Here is a 22,866-nt window from a genome sequence, read left to right on the forward strand (position 1 = left end):
TCCTCGAATAGGACTTGGCCGGTAACGCATCCGAAGAACGAGGACCATGGTATAGTTGTCAAAAACCAACTGGAGATAAAAATTTCGACATCAATAACTTGGCAAAATAGCATTCCATTGATTCATTTGGATATTTACATGAGCGTTACAAAAGAGGGTTCCTAGTGAACCAATGATAAGCTGTCGGAAAAGCTACTACGGCGACAGCAACAAAAGAGGAAGAACAAAGCAAGAGCAGGGACAAGACGGTCTACTTGACCTCCGGCTTTGTAGAACTAGGAGAAGGAGTTGGTTTACATCCGAGGAAGGAGAGGATTTTCTTCGAGTTCGGCTTGGCAGCCTTAATCAAGGACTGCCACCTCTTCGTGTCCATCTTCTTCACATCACCAACTTTCGCCCAGTCGACGCTTTGTTGGCTTTCGGCAACCAAAGCGATGGTGCCTTCAACGCCAATCTTCAAGCCCTCTTGCCGCAGGGCCAGCCCAAGATCTTCTTCGGGAATGAAGTGCTTGGTTAGGGCAGCAAAAGTGTCGCGCTACTCTTTCTTCGTGAAGAAGTAGGGAAAAAGCCGAGAAAACGCCGACTTAGCATCAGAGATGCTCTAGCGCACTTCATCTCCATGAATCTCAAGGAGAGAAAGAGCGTCAAGAAGACGATCATCTTCGGGATTTTCGAGTTCAAAATCCTGGTGCATCCTCCCTGCTGAAACAAATTTCGGGTTGTCAACGTGTACACGGAAAAGCAAAGGTTCACGAAGAATCAAAGTGGTTGGGGCACTTACTAAAGAAGCGCCGATTTTGCGACTCCAAGCGGGCGATGATCTCTTCCTCGCGAGCAGTTTGTCGGGTTGTGTTTTCGCTCAAGGCATTTTCCGCGTCATGGAGTCTTTTTCGAAGACCCTCAACAGTGGCAGCGTCTAACTCAGCCTTTTCGCGAGCTTTTTCGCTTTTCTCCAGCTTGAGGGTAAGGTCATCGGCGCGTTGATTGGCCTTAGAAAGGGCCTCTAGCAAAATAAAGGATGATAATGTTATGACAAAATAGCAGAGGAAAATCTACTTGATGAAAAGAGGCAAAAGAGGAATACCTTTCAACTTATTAGCATAATCACGGTACCCGATAAATTGGGTACCAAGATGAATAAATTCTTTCATCAAAGGCTGAAAAGTAACACAGATAAGAAGATCAACATAGGGAAAAGGTTCGACAGCAAAAAGAGAATGATCAGAACCCTTACATCGTCCATAGGAGGAGTAGCCGAACTACCGGTCAAGAGACTCGACTCTTTGCCCAGCTCAATCCTCGCTCTCTTCGGTGACGGGGCACGGGGGCTCCCGACAGGAGTCGGATGTCCTATGTCCTGTTGAGGAGGCGAGGTTTCGTCCGTAATAGGGAGAGTCTCGGAAAGAATTAAGTACGAGACGTGCTCGTAAGAGCAGTCACGTTAACAGGAGGATCTTCTTCCTCATCGCCACTATACATCAAGAAATAGTATAAGAAACGCTTAACAGGTAGAATATCGGGTGCAAAAAGTGACAGAAACTTACGAGCTAATGAGGGCATCATCGTAAGGGTTGAAGGCTTTCCCCTCTTCTTCGGGTGAAGTCTCCTCGACAGGGGATTCCCCCGCTTTGCAGGTGCCAGAGTCTGTGACCTCATCCCTTTTCCTCTTGTTCATCGGGGAAGCAGCAGAAGGGAGAGAGCGTGTAGACTCGTAAGCCTCAGATTCAGCTTCTCTTTCAGAGGAAGCCGCGGATTTGCGAGAACCCGCAATTTCACTCTCAGGGCGAGAAGTGCCCTGGTTATCGCCGGTGACGACGGTTCGTTCCTCGACTTCCCCACCTTCAGGAAGGGGAGGAAGAGAAGATACAACTTGATGTTTCTACAAGGCGAAAAGATATGTCGACGACAAGTTATACCAATGAAATTCGCAGCATAGTAGCCGACAAAAGTTAAAATTTCGAGAACAAAGATAGTTTACCTTGGGGAGAGTGTTGGTGCCGCTATAAGGCTCCACGCGACACGAGGATGGAATGGTGTCCTTCTTGCTCAGCGAAAAAATCTTCTGAACAAGCTTCTCCAGGTCTTTTACCGGTAGATCCTTGGAGAAGCGGTCCACGTCTTTGTCGCCAGCATACATCCAGAGAGGTTTCTTGCGAGCCTGTAGAGGCTGCACCCTAATCCTAAGGAAGTATGCAGTAATCTGAATACCCGACAGCTCTTTGCCGCGGGTATTCTGAAGTTCGTGGATGCGCTTCATCAGCGCCTTTGTCGCCATTTTCTCTTCATCGGTAGCTTCAGCATCCCACGACTGACGACGAAAGATTTTCTCGCTACCATCAAAAGGAGCGACATTGAACTCTTGCGAGTCATTGTGCTCTTTATGGACATAAAGCCATATTTTGCGCCACCCTTGAACAGAGTCAGGGAACTTGACATCGAAATATTCGACATCTGGGCGGACGTAGATAACTACACCACCTACATTATAGGCGGTGATGTGGGAGCTGTTGCGGCGGACAAGGAATATGCGTTTCCACAGGCCCCAATTGGGAGGGGTCCCTAGAAAGCATTCGCAGAGGGTGATGAAGATAGAGATGTGAAGGATGGAATTGGGGGTGAGATGATGCAGCTGCAACCCGTAAACAAAGAGTAATCCATGAAGAAATTCGTGGATCAGAGTAGCTAAACCGTGGATGAGGTGGTCAACAAAGGTTACCCAGTATCCAATGCGCGGCGTGGGGTAGCTCTCCTCGCTAGGGAAGATCAGCGTCTTCTCCTGCTTCATGAACCCGAGCTTCTTGAGCAGTTTCACATCCTGGTTGGAGATCCTAGATCTCTCCCACTCGGAGAACTACAGGTTTTTTGTCGCCATGGGGGAGGTGTGCTTGGTGAGCTTTGATCGCGGCGGCATTCAGTGGGATTGACTGCAATAAGGAAGCAAGCACAGGCGCATGAGCGTTTTTTGGCAATGGGGGATTTTGGAGAGAGACAAAGCAAATGTGCGGCGCAGCGAAGGGGAGAACGTAGGAAGAAGAAGGTCCTTTATAGAAAACTTGCGAATCGACGCACCGTTGGATGCAGCAGTGATAGGCTTGATGCTTTACACGTGGTTCAGGGGGTAAAAACGTACTTTCACTGTGAAGGAACTGGATAGGCGCTACAGTGCGCGTGCCAGAAAAAAGAGGAGGACGTGTGCCCCCCACTTGCGTAACATGTCAAAATGCCGCAGATTTTCGGTCCACAAGTCAGTGACAGGACAGAACTCACGTTTTCCCGATACAGGGGTCATGGCTATCGTCAGCAATGATGTCACTTTAACAAAGGAAAATCTCGACGACGGTGTTATGCAGATTGGTGACAAACAATAAGTGATGATAATTTCGAGAGCTTTTGATCAAATGCTCGAGGGCTACTTTAAAAAGAAGGAAACCTCGAGTATGGCAAGAAACAAAAGGCGAGAGCCTATGATCAAATGCAAGCATTTGTCCATATGCTCGGGGGCTACTCCCATCAGGAGTGCTGGTCGCGCACCCGAATAGAATAGAAGAACAAAATATGACAATATAGCGACAAAAGATGTTAAAATGGTGAGCCTACAACCAAGTACAAGCACTTGGTTGTAGCCTCGGGGGCTACTCCCATCGGGAACACTGTTCGCGTGCCCGATGAAACTATAAAGAGTGTGATGAGCATATTTCGAGTTATACAAGTAACTCTTCATATACTCCCATCGGGAGGACAAGATAAAAATATACAAGTCATCCGATGACTCGGATAAATGTGCTATTCCAGCAGCCGAAAAAGTACCCGACAATATATTCTCATAGTGCCTCAGTCGCAAATTAATCTCTGAATGCCGCAATACTTTGCGAAGGTAAGTCCCCGGGATCCGTCCTGTGCGGCGTGGCACCGCCTCTGACGGCGCTTCGCTAATTTTTTCCTTGTCAGCAGATGCGAAGAAAAATCCTAACGGACGCGTTAGGTACCCGATAAAACAAAACTGGAATTCGACATTTGGTAAGACCTTAAGCGGCGCATGTCGAATTACACCAGTATCCCGAGATCATGTCCAGGGACGTGATCTTGAAGTAGGTTTTGGTGGATTGCCACAAGAGAAATTAACTAGTACCTTATCCGTCAGATGAACTAGCCCCAATTACCGTTATCCCTGCACAATATATGATTGATTTATTAAAAATGTATGTTAACTCGAAGAAGTTGTATTGTAATTATAAAGTTGGAGATTTTCTCTGATTCTTCTATTCAAGCAAAATCTCGGGGGCTACTGACATAGGCATCCCCAATGGGCCTGCCAAAGATGGTACCCGGGGTTTTACTGAAGGCCCACGACCCGAAGATTATAAAGCCCGGAAGCCCAGTTAGGAGAGAGTTTGGAAAGATAGAATTGTATTAGGAATATTGACTTGTAACTACTACGGTACGGACTCAGATTGCCTCCCGAACTCTGTAACTTGTGTATCACGAAACCCTCGGCTCCGCCTCCTATATAAGGGGGAGTTGAGGGACGAAGAGAGGATCGATTTCATTGTCAACACAACCCTAGTTTTCTAATAGTCGAGCACTTTGTCGGCTGAAACCCTCGAGATCTACTTGCCCTCTACTTCCAACTAAACCCTAGTCTACAATACATAGGCATTGACAAGTTAATCCCTTGTCACAAGGCCCCTGCAGAAACCATTGAAGTAGATACTGATGGTGTTAAAAGTGAAGTTGACAACCCTGCATATGATGTCTGGATAGCCCGTGACCAACAGGTGTTGCGCTATCTCCTCAGCTTCTTATCATCTGATATGCTCTCTCATGTTCTTGGACTCGAGACTTCTGCCGAAGTGTGGAAAACTATCAATTCCCTTACCACAACTCAGTCAAAGGCCAGGGCTCAACATCTCCGTTCTGCACTCAATGACACCAAGAAGGGAAATATGTCTGCTGAAAAATATTTTGCAAAGATGAAAGTTCTCGCCTCGGAACTCACAGCTGTGGGCAAGCCGCTTGATGATGATGAGTTAATCTGGTACATGCTTCATGGACTCGGTGAAGATTACAACAATCTGAAGACAGAAGTTCGTGCAAACCCATCAACTTCCTTGACAGATCTCTACAACCAGCTTCAGTCTTTTGATCAGATGCACAAACTTGGAGATTCAGTTGCAGAAGAATTTGTCTCCTCTGCTAACCTGGCTCGCCGTGCCCCTGACCGCCCGCCAACTTATGGTGCTCGGCAGGATGATTACCGACGTGATGATTACCGTGACCGTCGTGATCATCGTCGCCCTGATGACTACCGTGATCGTCGTGATGGCAGCCGTGACAGACGTGATGATCAACGCCCTCTCCATGATGATAGGCGTCCTCGCTCTGATGACCGGCCAAGCACCGGGATGATGGGCCAAGAGATGCGCCCCGTGATGATGGACGCCGCCGTGACAGAATTCCTACTCCTTTTTTTGATGTTGAGTGCCAGATATGCAAGAAGCATGGGCATCCTACTGAGGTGTGCTGGTGGAGGTTTCAGCGTGATAGGCACAATGGTGGTGGTCGCCGTGATGATCAAGACAACAAGGGCGCAAATCTGGCATCCTATGGTGTGGACACAAACTGGTACTCTGACACTGGTGCTAGAAATCATATTACAAGTGAGCTGAGCAAACTATCTACCCAGGAGAAGTATACAGGACGTGATCATGTGCACACGGCCGATGGCAACGGTATGCAAATAAGTCATATTGGTCATTATATTGCGTACTCCCCATAGTTCCTTTGATCTTAGAGACATCCTTCATGTTCCAAGTGCATCTAAAAATCTTATGTATGTTCATAGATTCACAATTGATAACCATGTATTTATTGAGTTTCATCCTTTCTTCTTTTTGATCAAGGATCTGGCCACCGGGAGCACTCTCTTTAAAGGTCCATGCCGTGATGGTCTATACCCACTAGTGCCTCTATCTACTGGGTCATCCAACAAGCCTTCATTACAATAAAGCCATCTTCATCTACATGGCATCGCCGCCTAGGACACCCATCCTCCTTTGTGGTGCAACAAGTTCTTAGAAAACATAGAATTTCTTTTTCTCCTGAAATAAACCCATACATTTGTGATTCTTGTCAACTAGATAAGAGCCATCAATTACCATATCCTGTCTCTACTAGTGTTTCCACTGTTCCATTGGAGCAAGTTTTTTCTGATGTATGGGGACCAGCACCTTTATCTGTTGGAAAACATTCATATTATGTAAGATTCATTGATGATTTTAGCAAATTCACCTGGATTTACTTGGTCAAAAAGAAGTCTGATGTCTATCAAGTTTTTCTTAACTTCCAACAGTTAGTAGAACGCAAGTTTGATAGAAAAATTGTTACTATGCAAACTGATTGTGGTGGTGAGTATGAAAAGCTCCATGGTTTCTTTCAAAAAATTGGCATTACTCATCATGTATCATGCCCACATGCTCATCAAAAAATGGCTCCGCTGAACGCAAACACCGTCACATGTAGAAGTTTGCCTTGCCTTACTCGCAAATGCATCTATGTCTCTTAAATTCTAGGATGAAGCCTTCCTTACAACCACTTTTCTCATCAATCTTCTTCCCAACAAAGTGATAAACCATGACACCCCAGTTGAGCGTCTTCTTAACACCACTCCTAATTATGAATCTCTTCGAGTTTTTGGCTGTGCTTGTTGGCCTAATCTACGCCCTTACAACAAAAGAAAACTTGCTTTCCGATCCACTAGATGTGTCTTCATTGGTTATAGTTCTTGCCACAAGGTTGTCAAGTGTCTTGATCCCTCCACTAGACGTGTCTATATTTCTCGAGATGTTGTGTTTGATGAGAATCTGTTTCCTTTTGCATCGCTCAATCCAAATGTTGGTTCTCGTCTTCGCCAAGAAATTCTGCTTCTACCCACAAATTCATCCCTCACATCCACTCTTGGAGAGACACACATTGATGACTATATGCCTTTACTGTTTGTCCCTGTTGTTACTAATGATACTTCTGTAGATGTTGCTCCTGCAAATGCTCTTGATGAACAACAGTTGACAGAAAAAAATTGAGTGAAAATCATGAAGAATTCAGATCAAGTGATGATTCTCATAGTGCTTCACAAAATGAGGAATCTGGCGGCAGATCCCAGGAGGATTCTCGCGCCCAGACCTCGGATCGCACGGTCTCGGATCACGCGTCTGGAGACGCAGCAGGCGCGTCAGGCGAGGCGTCAGGAGATCCGCCTCGTGGCCGGCGTATGCGGTCCCTGTCGCTGCAGCGCTCTGCGCAGCCAGCAGCTCGCCACGTCGCCTCCCCTGTGCGGTCCCCCTCTCCGGCGCATGCTGGCCACACGCCAGCTGCTGGTGACAGCCCGACAGCCTCAGCGTCAGCCAGTCCAGACGCGACAAGTGGCAGTTTTTCTGCTGCTAATGATGACCCTACTGATGACCCTCATGATTTGTCTGATTCTGCAGTTTCTTCAGGATCTTCTGTGCACACACAAGCTGAGGCCAATCCTGCTGCAACCAGTAATCCTCCTGCGACAACATCTATGCGTCCTCGCACACGTCTTCAACAGGGTATTCGTCAGCCTAAGCAGTACACTGATGGTACTATCAGATATGGAATGTTTGCAGCAACGGGGGAACCACAGACACTTGATGAGGCACTTAAAGATGCTAGATGGTGTGAGGCTATGTCTGAGGAATATAATGCACTTCTGCATAACAGAACTTGGCACTTAGTTCCTTCAAGTCCGAGTAAAAATATTATTGATTGCAAGTGGGTCTACCGTATTAAGAAGCATGCTGATGGAACAATTGATAGATACAAATCTCGTCTTGTTGCTAAAGGTTTCAAACAACGTTATGGCATTAATTATGAGGATACCTTCAGTCCTGTTGTCAAGGCAGCTACCATTAGACTTGTTCTGGCAGTTGCTGTTTCTAGAGGCTAGAGCTTAAGGCAGCTAGATGTCAAGAACGCGTTCTTACATGGTGTTGTGGAAGAGGATGTTTATATGAGACAGCCTCCAGGGTTTGAGGATTCTAAAAATCCACATTACATTTGCAAGCTTGACAAAGCTCTCTATGGACTGAAACAAGCTCCTCGTGCATGGTACTCAAGGTTAAGTGCAAAGCTACAGTCTCTTGGATTTTATCCTTCCAAAGCTGATACTTCACTGTTTCTGTACAATAAAAGGGGCGTCATCATTTATGTTCTTATCTATGTTGATGATATTATAGTCACCAGTTCTTCACCAAGAGCAATTACTGTGCTTCTTCAAGATCTCAACAGTGATTTTGCTTTGAAGGACTTGGGTGACTTACACTTCTTTTTGGGTATTGAAGTTAAAAAGATTTATGATGGACTGCTACTTACACAGGAGAAGTATGCTACTGAGCTTCTTGCAAAGGTCGGCATGACACAGTGCACCACTTGTCCTACACCTATGTCCTCTACTGAAAAGTTGTCTTTAACAGATGGTAATCATCTTGGCTCTACTGATGTTACCACATACAGAAGCATAGTTGGTGCTCTAGAGTATCTTATATTGACTACACCAGATTTGTCTTACTCAGTCAATAAGGTTTGTCAGTATTTGCATGCTCCTACAACAATGCATTGGACAACTGTGAAAAGAATTTTAAGATACGTTAAAGGAACTTTGAAACTAGGTCTCACATTTCAGAAGTATGCTTCTAGTTTGCTTAGTGCTTTTTCAGATGCAGATTGGGCAGGTTGTATTGATGACAGAAGGTCAACAGGAGGTTTTGCTGTCTTCTTTGGACCAAATTTGATATCTTGGAGTGCTCGAAAACAGGCCACAGTTTCTAGATCAAGTACTAAAGCTGAATACAAGGCATTAGCAAATGCTACAACTGTATTGATATGAGTTGAAGCTCTACTTAGATAACTTGGGGTAGCTCTCAGAGTAAGACCTTGCTTATGGTGTGATAACATAGGTGCCATCTTTCTGTCTGCAAACCCTATGTTCCATGCTAGAACAAAGCACATAAAGATTGACTTTCACTTTTTGAGAGAGCGAGTTGCTGACAGACTACTAGATGTCAAGTTCATCTCCAGTAAAGATCAATTAGCAGATGGATTCACCAAAGCCTTACCAGTGAAGAAGCTTGATGAATTTAAACGTAATCTCAACCTTTCTCGTGGTAGAGATTAAGGAAGGGTGTTAAACATATTTGAGTAGTACCTGTTTATTTCTGTTTAGTCTACGTATATGGAGTAGTACACCAATACGTGTAGGACTCTCCTTGTACAATGCTTGATGGGCTTTACATCTTATATCAACGTGGAACCGACGCCCTGGAGGGTACGTCGTTCAAACCTAGTTTTTGTCTTCGCTAATACTATATTCCAAGTTACACCTTTTATTCGTTATACGCAATGCATCTCTAATACAACTATAGACTTAGTTTGGTGTCTTTACTAAACTGGGGCCGATAATTTGTGTACTCGAGAATTTTGTATTAAAATTTTGCATGCTTATATGTTACATCATTTACTATACTATTACGTTAGTTTTCGGATATTCTTTTAGACTTATAAATATGGGTGTTGATGGAAAACAATTATGCGCTTGCATATCCTTCACAACAGAGGAATTTTCACATGCATTATGTTTATAAATAATGAGAAAAAAAGAGGAGCGTAGCAACACACGGGTATTCAACTAGTACTTTCATCATTTCCGTGTGTATAGGTAAGTGTGTATAGGTACAGTGCGGGGTGGCATTTCACGCATACTTTATTTAGAGCAGCCGGGCACAAGCTCTACTTCATCGTTAATAAGATAATTGACAAGTATAACGAAGATAATCGATAAGTTTATAAGAAAATTGACAGAAAGACGATACAACAACACACACTGACCGGTGAACTTCATTGGACACTTCATGCCTAAAAATTGTTGGATCGGATGAGATTCGGTTGCGCTTTCGCGTATCCATGTTTTTCCCAGAGAGAGGCACGTCTTTCTCGTTCCATGGTGAAGTTAGAGGCGGAGAATGGCATGTATATCGAGATATGAAAACTAGTAATGGTGATTCGAGTTTTTGTGGCGATGACACAGTTGCTTGATGGTTCGGGATTCATAGCAGCGCCATGCTAGTGGGAGCAACAACACACGAGAGGTTCAAAATCTTACCTTTCAGGATGAAAATCTAAGGTCTAACATTAATTGGTTGTGCCTACCAATAATCTTGTTGAAGGCATTGTTTTAAGAGAGGAGACTTTCTTCAGGGTGAAAACCTATGATCTATGTGTTAGAGTACGTCATGGGCCTGGGCCCGTTAGTCTTATGGTATGCTTAGGGGTCAAGTAAGTCTTGCTTGGGAGTCAAGTAAACCTCTCTATATATGGAGAGGAGATGTATCAATCTAATCAAGCAAGAATTAAGAAGGAAATCCCTTCCCTCTTGCCCGGCCGTGGGCAAAAGGCCCCCGTCTGGCCTTCTCGCGCCCTCGCAGCCCTCTCTCTCCCTCCCAAACCCTAGCAGCCACATAACATTTGGTATCAGCTTTCCCGGGTTCGATCATGTCCAGCCCTCCACCGAGTTCTTCCCACCCGCCGCCGCCGCACTCTGACCTCCCCGCCGTTCTCTCCCCAGCGGAGATCACCGCAGCCCTCCGCGATCTCACCACTGCTGTCCAGGAGATCTGCCTCTTCCTGGCCGGTCCCTACGGGCCGCCGCTGCCAGCGGCGCTGCTGCCGTGGCAGCCGACGCACCAGGCGGCCTCCGCCGCGATCGCCGGGCCGCTGCAGCCGACGCTGCTGCTGTCGTCGCCGCCACCCGACTCCGGGCTGCTGCAGTCCCCGCTGCCGCTATCCACCATCTCCCGGCCAAGCCCTAGCTCGGCGCCGGGGGTCCCTCTTCTCCAGCAGCCGGCAGCCTTCTTCCCCACCGGGACGCTACCGCAACAGCAGCTGCCGCCCCCACCAACGCTGCCACTGCAGCTGCTGTCCTCACCGACACTGTCCCTGCAGTTCGGTGGGCAGCTGCAACAACAGCAGCAGTTGCCGTCGCGGCCAACACCGTAGCAGCGGCTGCTGCCGCCACCGACGCCGTCCCTGCCTTTCGGCGGTGTGGGAGCGACCTTGGCCCCGGGCTCTACATCGACACCGCCCGGGATGCCCTTCCACCAGGTCTGTTTCCCTCCGTTGCCGTCACCGTTTCCGGCTTGGATCGCTATCCGCCACGTGTCGGCGGCGGTGAGGCTGCAGGCTGCTGCGCGCGGCCTCCTAGTGCGTCGGCGTGTGCGGGAGATGCGTGATCTGCAGCTGCAGCTCCTCCAAGTTGCGCTTCGTTGCGCTACGGACCTCGATCTCGTCCGCTGCGTCGGGGATCTTGGGCGTGCGGTTTCCCCCATGGGCGGTGGACATGCTGTTTTTCCCGCGGGCAGCGACCTCAAAGTCTGCGCCATCGACAGTCATCCGGCGGGGAGAAGGCATGGTGTCACCGACAGGAGCGCACCGCGTAGCACCACTGCATTCCACCGCCGCCCGCCGCGCGGGCTCCTTTTGTCCCGCTGGTTTCCATGGGATCCAGGTGGCTGTATAGGTGCACGTCCGACGGGCGAATGGTGTCCACTTTATTTTCAGGGGTCAACAATAAAGCGTCCCAGTCTATTTCCGGTTGAGAGTAATAAAACAAGTCGAGATGTAAAAGGCTCGTTTTTAGGTGTTAGAGTTGTCTTGCGTCGAGTCATGGTTTGTTTCGGTTGCAGCTCGAGGACGAGTTGCATGTCCAGGTGGGGTGTAGTGTTAGAGTACGTCATGGGCCTGGGCCCGTTAGTCTTATGGTATGCTTAGGGGTCAAGTAAGCCTTGCTTGGGAGTCAAGTAAACCTCTCTATATATGGAGAGGAGATGTATCAATCTAATCAAGCAAGAATTAAGAAGGAAATCCCTTCCCTCTTGCCCGGTCGTGGGCAAAAGGCCCCCGTCCGGCCTTCTCGTGCCCTCGCAGCCCGCTCTCTCCCTCCCAAATCCTAGCAGCCACATGACACTATGATTGGGCGGCGACGGCGCTTATGCGCTATTTCCTTCTTGAGGTATCGCTTTGGGACAATTTGAACTTCATGAGTTTAGGTGTTGCCTTAGTAGTGTTTGTGCTGCTACAAGAACCAAAACAATGTAGAGAGACTTGCATTGTTGTTTGGTTATGTGCATCCATATTACCATTAGGGAATTGTATTGTTGCAGAAACTAAATGTAACTGGTATCTTCCTTCAGTATAACCATTTTATGGAAAAGACAGAAAAATAACTCAAATCAGAAGGGAGTGACTCTCACAAAATGTACAGAGATAACGAGACTGAATAACATGTGACTGCAGTTTATGTTATGCAACCAATCCATATGGAAGGTACCTGCCGCTTCACTAATCATAAGGAAAAGGAAAACGCTTGTGATCACCCGGGGGATCACAGCGATTCCATCGTCCGGGTGCTCTGCCCACGCGTTGCAGTTCGGCGCACGCACATGGTGGGCCCCATTGAACCAGACAGCGATAGAATTATCTTCTTCCTCCATTCCCCGTTCCCAAATAGCTCTGCAACTTCGCCCGTCCACGGCCGCGCCGCCCACCTCCGGGTTCAGGCCGCCTACCCCCGCGTGCCTCCGACACCTCGCCTCCCACCTCCGGCACTTTCTCCTCCCGAAGCTTGCCCGCCTCGCCGTCCGTTCCCCAGCCGTAGCTCGCCCGCCTCGCAAATCAGAGCTCGCGCAGAGCCGCCGGCGGTGGAGACAACGGGGCCGACGAGGGGGAGCTCACCGCTGCCTCTCCTCTGTGGCCGCGTGCTCCGTCCCCGCCTCCAGGGCTCCGTAGTCCTCCACGCACAGCTCGCAGATGTGGTTGCTCAAGGGGCGGACATGGTTGCTACAAGGGGAGGCCGGTATTGCTACGAGGGGCGGCCAGACTTGCTACAATGGCGCGGCGGCCTTGCTGCCAGCGGCCGCTGGCGTTGCTACCAGTACACGTCGAGGCTGCTACCAAGGTGCATCGAGTTGCTACCAAGGCGCGGCGGCGTTGCTGCCATGGCGTGGTGGCGTTGCTTCCAGCGGCTGCCGGAGCTGCTACCAAGGTGCATCGGAGTTCCTACCATGGCGCGGCGGCGTTGATGCCAGCAGCCGCCGCGGCTGCTACATAGGTACATCGGCGTTGCTACCATGTACCATCGCGTTGCTGCGATGCCGTGTCGGGCTCCCCGGCGACGGCGTCCGTTGATGGAGCAACGCCGGCATGCACAGATGCAGGGGAGGCAGAGTGGTGAGGTGGGAATGGGGTGCGGCTGCTGCATCGGCGCACGATGGGTTCTTCGGCAACTGATTTCTCCGGCGATGCCACGGCGTGGTTCTCCGGCGACGTCAGGATGGAAGGAGTATCGGCGGCGGTGCTGCATGTGCGGTGCAGGCAACGAAAGTCCCACGAAGACGACGAGTCAGATTCCTTCGTGGGTACGGTTTTCTTTTTCTGGTTTTGTTTGCTATAGGTACTTTAACCGGGGATGGACCGTCTTGATCAACCGCATCCTACGGCTGGCTACCCGGGGGATCGGGGGATTTGATCCCCCGGGGGACGCTCAGCACGCTCCCTAATCATAATCATGCCGATAGTACGGTGCAGAAGGGACTTCAACGTCTGACCCATCCGATCTGGTGTTGGGGCAATATCATACAGAATCCTAAATTGCATATGTATTTAGAAAGAAATTTGCTTTAAGCAAATTGGTACAATAAACTAGTAGAAATTAATTAAAACATGGTAGAAGACTCCATCTTCTTCTTGCTCTCTCCTAGTCATCATCGTCTATGTGGTAGTGGCGATGGCACATGGTCTCGTCGAAGACCTTGACGGTGACAATGCCGTGCCCATCGTACTTGAAGACGACGAAGTGCGAGGTACATCTAACCTTGGCCGTCGAACAACACCTCCATGGACCACATGCCAGTCGCAACGCCGGCCACATGTAGTACGATGTTGTGGGTATCTTGCCCATCGACGATCGACGCGAACTTTCCTAGTCCATGCCCACGTGGATGGTGACGCCGAACTCGAAACCGAAGAGGTCCATGGTGATGGGCTCAGGTGATGATGGTGGCGATGGGGACGATGATGGTTGCGGGGACAGTGGCTGCTGACACTGGCCTCTCCTAGCACGCCTTCATCGGCGACCTCGTCCTCGCCCACGCCTAGGGCCCGGTGGCCGTCCTAGACGCCCACCAGCAGCGGCATCCCCAGTACGGGGGAGTTGCCGCCCTCGATGTGCGCGAGCACGTTCTCGAGGGTGTGGGCTTGCCTGCTCCACCGGCGGCGGCCGCCGGTGTTGTTTCGCGCGGGAGGAGGGGGAGGGCCATCGTAGGCAGCGAGTTCGCGCTCGTATCTTTTCCGAAAGAAGTCTGTCCAAGCCTCGTAGTTCTCGGGGAAGAACCGAGGCTCCGCGTGCTGCTCGTCGCTGAGGGTGACGAGCACCGCGTCGATCTCCGCCTCGAGGGCGGTGCGTCTGATTGGCGACGGTGGGATCAGGACGCCCCCTGCGCTCAGGCGCCAACCTCCGGGCGCGCGGAAGTCCGATGGCGGGCGTGCAGCAACCTCCCCTCCCATTGGTGGAGAGATCGCCGGCCGAAGCCATTGTTCGCCGCTCCATCGCTGAAGTTCGCCATTGTTCGCTCGAGGAGATTGGGGAGAGAGGTGGCGAATAGGAAGAAGGGGTGGTGATTGCGGCCAGACACGGTAGTTCCACGATAAATAGAGGGCGACACGCGTGAAACCGAGGCGACGACATTATCTCACCGCGTGGAAGCTACGCGTCCGGCGAAGACTGACCGGCAGTAGGCTTTTACAGCACACGGAAAATGATGCGATGAGGACGATGATCGGCCTTTCTCGCTGACAAGTCGGGATCACCAGCCGCTCGGGAAGTTTTCTTGATGTTTCCCGCGCTTTCGTTTCCTCCGGACTCCCCGAGCGCTCCCCGGGGGGCTGGGGATGACCTGGGCTCCCCGGATAGATGAAAGCCTAAATACGAACAAAAACGAGGATCCGGGAGCATGACTGGACCGTTTTCGTCCATCCAGATGAAAAAAGGGGTCCTGGGGGCCTTCCCGGGGAGATGGCTAGAGATGCTCTAAGGAAACTAATCATGATTATCTCTGTGAATGGTTCGGCTAATTATTCGGTCAATATATAAGGAAACTAATCATAATTATCTAAGATAAATTAAGGAAACCAATCCCGTAATTTTGGGGAACCGATCACGGAATTTCGGGGAACTAATCACGACCTTGTTTGTAAAGTTAGCAGGCATAAACTGCTACAATCCTTCAAGTTCGAGTCATTCGCCGCGGTAGAATCCGAAGCGGCGCGTGATGTTGGAATGAAGGCCCTGGTCGAAGGTGACTGAGGAAGGGGAGGGAACTCACCATTGTCGTGCCCTTGGAGGAGGGGAGGGAGTGCGCGTCATGGTGGTAGGGAGGGAGCTGTGCGTCATGGAGGAAGCCCCAACGAAGGTGTTCGATTGTATGCCTCTATGAAATTCGATGCAGTGGAATGTACCATCTAGTGCAAACTTTCATGGTAACTATGACTCAGTAAGGTCCTCTTGAGTCCATATCAATTGCTTCTCTCGGTTTATTTCTTTGGTGAATAGTTTAGATTAGGTGGAGTGAATAATACTATGACTCATTTTTTTGTGACTCGAGGATTTATTGTCACTCAGGGATGAATACAAGTTGGGTACTTTTCTCAGGGTTCATTTCAGATGTACTTCTTCAATCAATTTGCTGTTGCTAACAGATGCAGTATTCATGAAGTCATCATCAAAGGGAAGTGTTACCGTGTTTGTTCAGATATTGTTTGTTCAAATACACAATATTTGTGAGACTTATTTGATGCTGCCTAGATCTTCCATGAGCTCATATTCATCCAACTATTTAGACATCCTGATTTAATTGAGATCATCTATAAATAGTGTTACCTACATAAAGGAGACGCTTCAAGGATATTTATGTTGTCGTTGATCCGATGGATACAGATCTCACCAATTCAAGGCCAATATGACTTAACCAAAGAGGACCATGAAATATTTCTCTACCATGATCTGTTAAATTTGGTAGGTGGTTCTGACTGCATGCATACATTCATGCGGAAATTTCGTTTCATGCATGTTATTTTAATTACCATTCTTGTTTAATTTCTTTTCCATCCAATGAAAATTTAGTGTCATGCACATCTGATGAAGAATTTCCGAATCCGGTAAGCTAAAAGGAAATGTAAATTGCTTTTTTTTGTTAAACATAGTAGTCATAGATCTTATTTTTTGTGAAACATAGCAGGCCGTCGACCTCCTGGAACGATGAAGAGCGAGAGCAGGCAGTGTCCTAGCATGACGGCGTCGACGGGCGGGCCAAAAGGAGGAGAGGCGCGGCGAGGGGATCGAGCAGGGACAAGATGGAGGAAGAATCTGGGGCCCGTTCCTGCTTGCCACGCTCACGAGAAGAGGCGCTGGAGGGCCATCGACCTCCCAAAACGCTGAACAGAGGGTGCTGGCGAGACGGCGTCGACGAACGGCTGGGAGCTTGACCTGTCATGCACGCAGAGGGCGTGGTGTCATATAAAAATTGCTATGTAATTAAAAAACCCTATAAAAATTGCTAATTTTGGACTGAACTTTCGAAGCCAGCGACATGTTCTAGGCCTACAAATCTTTGGTTTCTGCTGCACTCACCTAGATCTTCACCGCGTCATGGATCTAGGCTTCAGCATACCGTTTAACGAGTGAGTTTTTAAGCTCACCTAAAGGCATCGAGCACTTCTAGGAGGCTAAGCAAGTTCTAAGGAACTATAAACGTGTATCATTTCTCCTCATAAATGCGACTATCATATTTACAATTACGAATTGATGACTTTAGTTTTTTCACCAATTTGTTGGCCCATGTACCAATTTCTGTGTTATTGACATATTTCAATGAACATGATGTATCAATTAACAACTGAAAATCAATTGAATTAAGAGTGAGTGTAGATAACAGAAAATGAACTACACATGTTGATTCATTTGTTGAAATTATCCCCGGCATGCAATAAATCGTTCTTAAAACTTGATTTTGGGTAGAGAAGGAATATGACATGTCGTTACAAGGTTGGGGTAAAGAGTTGTGAGGTGAAAACTAATTACATTCGTGCAACAAAATGACAGATGAATAAATTTAGGGTTAATTATTGGTTTGCCACTACAGCCTGCTCAACACTCAATTTTGCCACTAGATTTGAATTGTGCTCAGTTTTGCCAGTAGTCTGTGTGCAACGACTCGTTCCGTGAGTCTGCCGTTTCATTTAGGTCAACGTCCTTGACTTGGCTGTTTCAGGTGGGACCAGGCGGAGACGCGTTTGAAAAGAGGACCATTGCTGGCCGTTTCACGTGGGTCCCACAAGGCAACCATTGGAGCTCTTCCATTTTAAATCGCCTGAACGCGTGGCGGAGCTCGCAGCGGTGAGCAGAAATCGACGGGATTGGAGGCGGCCCCTCGCAGAGGTGCGGCGCAGGCGACTGAGAGGGACTTGTTGAGGGGGAGCGTCGCCGACGGCGGGAGCTGCGGAGGGCGCAGCCGTCTGCTACAAGCACCTCATGGTTCAGATCCCGCGCCACCTCCCTTATCCATGTCTTGTTCTAGCTCCCGCGCCACCTCTCGGTTCGAGCTTCCGGTGCGCATGGAGATGCCGATCCTCCTCTGTCCGCGGTGCTGGGCGGCCGTTGATCAGAGGATTTCGCGCACATCGAAGAACACCAATCGTCCGTTCTACGTGTGCAGCTGCGAGAAAGGGGTAAGAACAGGGAAAATTTCAGTATTTTGTGGATATTTTGTGCTCAATGTGGTCGATCTGTTTCGTGTGCTTGCAGATAAAATGCTTCTTCGTTTGGGTCGATGTTTTGGTCCAGACGCTGATGAATCAGCTGCTAGATGAGCACGAAGAATGGTTACCCATCTTGCCACAAACGACACGGGTCGCTGCGATAGCTAGTGCAGAAGAGACGGAGGGCGGAGCACGCATTGACAGAGAGGTAGCTTTTGAGCCAGACCTTTGCAATTACATTTTTGCATTTGTAGGTGGCATTATCATCGCACTAGGTTTAATGTTAACATTGTATGGAAAGGCATGACTTTGTCATGAATTTCTGATGAATTTGTAAGCTTCAAATTGTATGAACTTGTAAGCTTGAATTTGGCGTGAATTTGCAAGCTTGAAATAAATAAATCTGATCAAGATTCGCTAGTGGCAAAGGTTTAGCTTTGGGCAGATGAGAAGGGTCTTTAAAAAAAGGGTGAAAAATGAACAAACAAAAAGGGGTGCGGCTGGGACTCGAACCCAAGACCGCTTAGTATGGTAGAGTGAAGGATTGCTCTGGTAGCCAGTGGGGTGGATGGAAAGATATTGAAAAGCAAAAGGAAGAAATATAGCTATAGTTAGTTCTAGTTCGTGACTTGGTTTATGGTGTAAGGATGCATATGTTTGTACTTTGTGTTTATGCACGCTATTTAACAAAAAAAAGGGTGCGTCTTTGTTATTTTAACCATTACGTGTTTGTGGTTTAGGTTGGAAAAATGGTCAAACAAAAAAGGGTGAATCTTTCTCTTTTTCGCGGGGGAAAAAGGGTGCATTTTTCTGATTTCAAGCATTGCGTGTTTGTGATTTTTTGTTTCATAATTATATGGGTATCCTACTTATATTACATCAAAGTTCATACTTTGATCCATGTTTGTGATTTCATGATTCATACATCCTTGATATATTACATCGAAATCATAGTTTTTGCGGGAAAAAGGGTGCATTTTTATGATTTCAAGCATTGCGTGTTTGTGATTTTTTGTTTCATACTTATATGGGTACCCTACTTATATTACATCAAAGTTCATACTTTGATCCATGTTTGTGATTTCATAATTCATACACCCTTGATATATTACATCGAAATCATAGAAAACTAAGATATATGAGATGCAAATATTGGTAGCCAGATCATCACAAAATAACTTAGATAAAGTCGATATATAAGATGCTTAGTTCCACCGTTACACGGACATAACTTAGATAGATAGATGTGTACCCTAGATAGATAGATAGATGGGTACCCTAGATAGATAAGTTGAGTGACACGACTTGACACGACTCGACACGGAACCACATAGAAAAAAAACTTAAAGCTAAGAAAACATGACGAGTTTGACGAGAACACATCTTGGCCGCACCACCTGCGCCGCACTACCGTCTTCACCAGCGTCTTCACTTGTTGTACGGGAGGCAGTGCATACGTTTCCCGGAGAAGAAGATGGAGTCGCAATCGGTGAAGATGTTGTAGTTGGTGAAGAAGATTGACTCGCAGCCGCACCAGAAGACCACGCCGAGGATGGCGTACGCGTCAACTCGGTTGGCGAAGGTGACCATGAGAAGCTTGAGGGAGACGCCTTCACGAGACTCGTTGAGGCGGTACATGATGGGCGAGCCCCGTGGGAGGTGGGAGAAGCCCTCGTTGAGGAAGTCTCGAGTGAGCTCGACCTCGGTCCTCCACCTCGACTTTGCCCACACACGGAGCGTGTTCTCGATGAGGACGTCCGTCGGATAGAGTAGCTCCGGCGCGGTGCGTGGACGATGGATGGTCGCTCCCGTGTACTGCATCTTCGGAGAGGCAGAGAGGCTCGCTTGGGTGTGTGGTGCTTTGGAGAGGGAGAGGAAGAGAGGCTCACTCGGTTGGTGTGTGGGAGAGGAAGAGAGGCCCCTTATAAAGAGGTTGGCTCATAATTAGGGTTCCTAATGAATCAGGGCTACGCGTGGCTAGCCGTTTTCCAAAAATAATTAAGGGTATTGACGCGTGAGACGATGGCATAGCCTGAGACGATGGCAAAACTGATGCTGCTGCAATGCTGCGAGAGCTGAGACGATGGCAACGCTGAGACGCTGCGATGATGCATTAAAAGGTGTCGGCGAGCGAGGTACGTGGAAAGGGGCATTAGCGAGCAAGCTTCGTGGCGCATGCATGGCGCATGCATCGCAGGCCTAGACACGCGGGATGGCCCAACGGACATTTCAGTGTTCTTATAGCCCACCGTACGCATGGAGAAAGGAACCAATCATGTTGAAGAACGAGGGCGTCCACGGATCGGCCGCGAAACCTTCTAGAAGGCTAGATCGGACGGCTGGCGTTACCGCAGTGAACGGTCCACAATGCAAAACAGAGCAACCCACGGATCGGTCCGGAAAGAAAAGGGTTAGCTTGTCAAAATTAGGCTTTGACCAAACTTGAAATGAGCATAAAAAATTCAAAAAAACGAAAAATGGAAAACCTTCTCACATAGACTTCTTATGTCATATATTACCGATTCTAGTTGATAAACATGGTCTACATACTGTCCAGCAAAAAAACCATGTGTCTAATGTGATATCTCAAACACTGGGGTACAAGTTCGAGGGTGAAGACAAGAGGTTTAGGGTTTGGAACATGAAAAATTTCAAAAACCTCACCAAAGCTTCATTTTGGAGTGAATAAGAAGGATCCATGCTTAGTTTTTCAATTCCATATTTCAAACTTGCTAAAATGATGGTCAAAGTTAGGTTTGACTAAATTTGAAATGAGCATAGAAAAATCAAAAAAAAAATCAAAAAATGGATATCCTTCTCACATAGTCTTCTTATGTCATATACTACCGATTCTTGTTGATAAACATGGTCTACATATTGTCCAACAAAAAAACCATGTGTCTAATGTCATATCTCAAACACTCGGGTACAAGTTCGAGGGTGAAGACAAGAGGTTTAGGGTTTGGAACATGAAAAGTTTCAAAGACCTCACCAAAGCTTCATTTAGGAGTGAATAAGAAGGACACATGCTTAGTTTTCCAATTCCATGTTTCAAACTTGCTAAAATGTTAGGGGTTAGGGTTTACGGTTACGAGATCGAGGGTGAAGACAAGAGGTTTAGGGTTAGGGGTTAGGGGTTAGGGTTAGGGGTTATGGGTTAGGGTTTGGGGTTAGGGTTAGGGGTTAGGGTTTGGGGTTAGGGTTTAGGGTTAGGGGTTAGGGTTTAGGGTTACAAGATCGAGGGTGAAGACAAGAGGTTTAAGGTTAGGGTTTGGGGTTTGGGGTTAGGGTTAGGGTTTAGGGTTAGGGTTTAGGGATTAGGGTTTAGGGTTAGGGTTAGGGTTTAGGGTTACGAGATCGAGGGTGAAGACAAGAGGTTTAGGGTTTGGAACACGAAAAGTTTCAAAAACCTCACCAAAGCTTCATTTTGGAGTGAATAAGAATGATCCATGCTTAGTTTTTCAATTCCATGTTTCAAACTTGCTAAAATGATGGCCAAAGTTAGGTTTGACTAAATTTGAAATGAGCATAAGAAATTCAAAAAAAATGGAAAACCTTCTCACATAATCTTCTTACATGGAATAGATGTGTGTAAACTTATTTGGCCAATTTAGACAAGATCAAAAAAACTTGCTTAGAAATGAGGCCATTTACCCTACCTTTGGAGCTCTTTTTTAGCACATTTTGACATGAGTTCCTCAAAACATGTAATCTCATCATTCCAACATCATTCAAACATAGTTCTAACATGTACTCTAATCAATTGGTTCCTACTCAATCATCTACAAAGCGTTGCGGCTTCTTCTTGGTCCTTGTGCTTCTTACCACCACTTTGCTCCTGGTGATCCTTGTGCTTGTTGCCACCACTTTCTCCTTGTGATCCTTCTGCTCATTGCTTCTTTTCTTCTCTTCTTGGTTGTCGGCACTTTAACTACCTCAGAGCTCACTGCCACGACTTTGTTCGAACCTACAACAGAGTTGTACAAAACAAAGGGCAGGGCGGTAAGATTGTGTCAAGTGATAAATGTACACTAGTATTGGCAAGATTTACATACCAAGTAGAACTCACAACCACAGAAAGTTGGACACCAACATTTGGAGCCTCAATTTGCTCCTCAATTGGATCATCAATTGGACCCGCATTTTGATCATCAATAGGATCATCAATTTGATCATCATTTTGATCATTTTGTGGCCCATCAATTGGATCATCAATTGCATCATCAATTGGATCATCAATTGGATCATCATTTTGATCATCATTTTGATCATCACTTGTAGCCTCCACTGGATCCTCATTTTGATCATCAGTTTGCTCATCATTTGAAGCATCGAAACACTCTCCGAACACTGGATCTTCTACGTTATCACAGTACTTAGCGAAATGACCAGACCCACCACACCTTGTGCACTTACGTATCCTCGGTACAAGTCCAGCTCCTTCGTTGCGAGGTCTTATTCTACTTTTCCTCAGTCTACCTGCTGCTCTCTTCAGAACTGGAGGGCAAAGCTTAAAACCAGGATCCACTACGTCCCATTGTCGTTTTCCCTCCAAAGCAGGTAAGGCATGTGCATATGTGGCTTTGAACTTTGCAACAGAGTAGTAATCATGCACATATTGTTGTATGTTCCCTGCTTGACCTGACAGAGTAGTGATGAAAAACAAGGCATGAATGCATAGCAACCCGGTTATTTGTCATTGCCTACAACTGCAAGTTCTAGCTTCTAAATCCACTGGATATCTCCATTCCCTCTTCTCTTTATCCACAAATGATACCTCTGCCATCGTAGCCGAGCAACGAGTCATGTCCATTTCCAAGCCTCTTGTTTTCTGCTTCAATTCATTCATCACGGAAGGGATTATAATGTGTCCCATGGATTTTTCCTCGGCTATTCCTGCACGAACAAGAAATTTCTGCATGTATTCTATCCTTATCTTGTCAAGCAAATCAGCCAAATTAAGACCCTTTAGTTTTCGGATCG

At 47.4% G+C, this 22,866-nt stretch overlaps 1 protein-coding gene across 1 annotated transcript; it reads left to right on the forward strand.

Moving 5' to 3' along the window:
• The first annotated feature begins 3,287 nt into the window (after window positions 1–3,287).
• On the forward strand, window positions 3,288–7,966 carry LOC139839247 (uncharacterized). Its single transcript, XM_071829299.1, has 4 exons — window positions 3,288–3,354; window positions 4,693–5,444; window positions 5,486–5,729; window positions 7,062–7,966. The coding sequence occupies exons 1-4, from the start codon at window positions 3,288–3,290 to the stop codon at window positions 7,964–7,966; spliced, it is 1,968 nt and encodes a 655-aa protein (XP_071685400.1).
• Window positions 7,967–22,866: the final 14,900 nt, after the last annotated feature.

The sequence above is a fragment of the Lolium perenne genome, chromosome 4, assembly GCF_019359855.2.
Source record: "Lolium perenne isolate Kyuss_39 chromosome 4, Kyuss_2.0, whole genome shotgun sequence".
Taxonomy (NCBI): domain Eukaryota; kingdom Viridiplantae; phylum Streptophyta; class Magnoliopsida; order Poales; family Poaceae; genus Lolium; species Lolium perenne.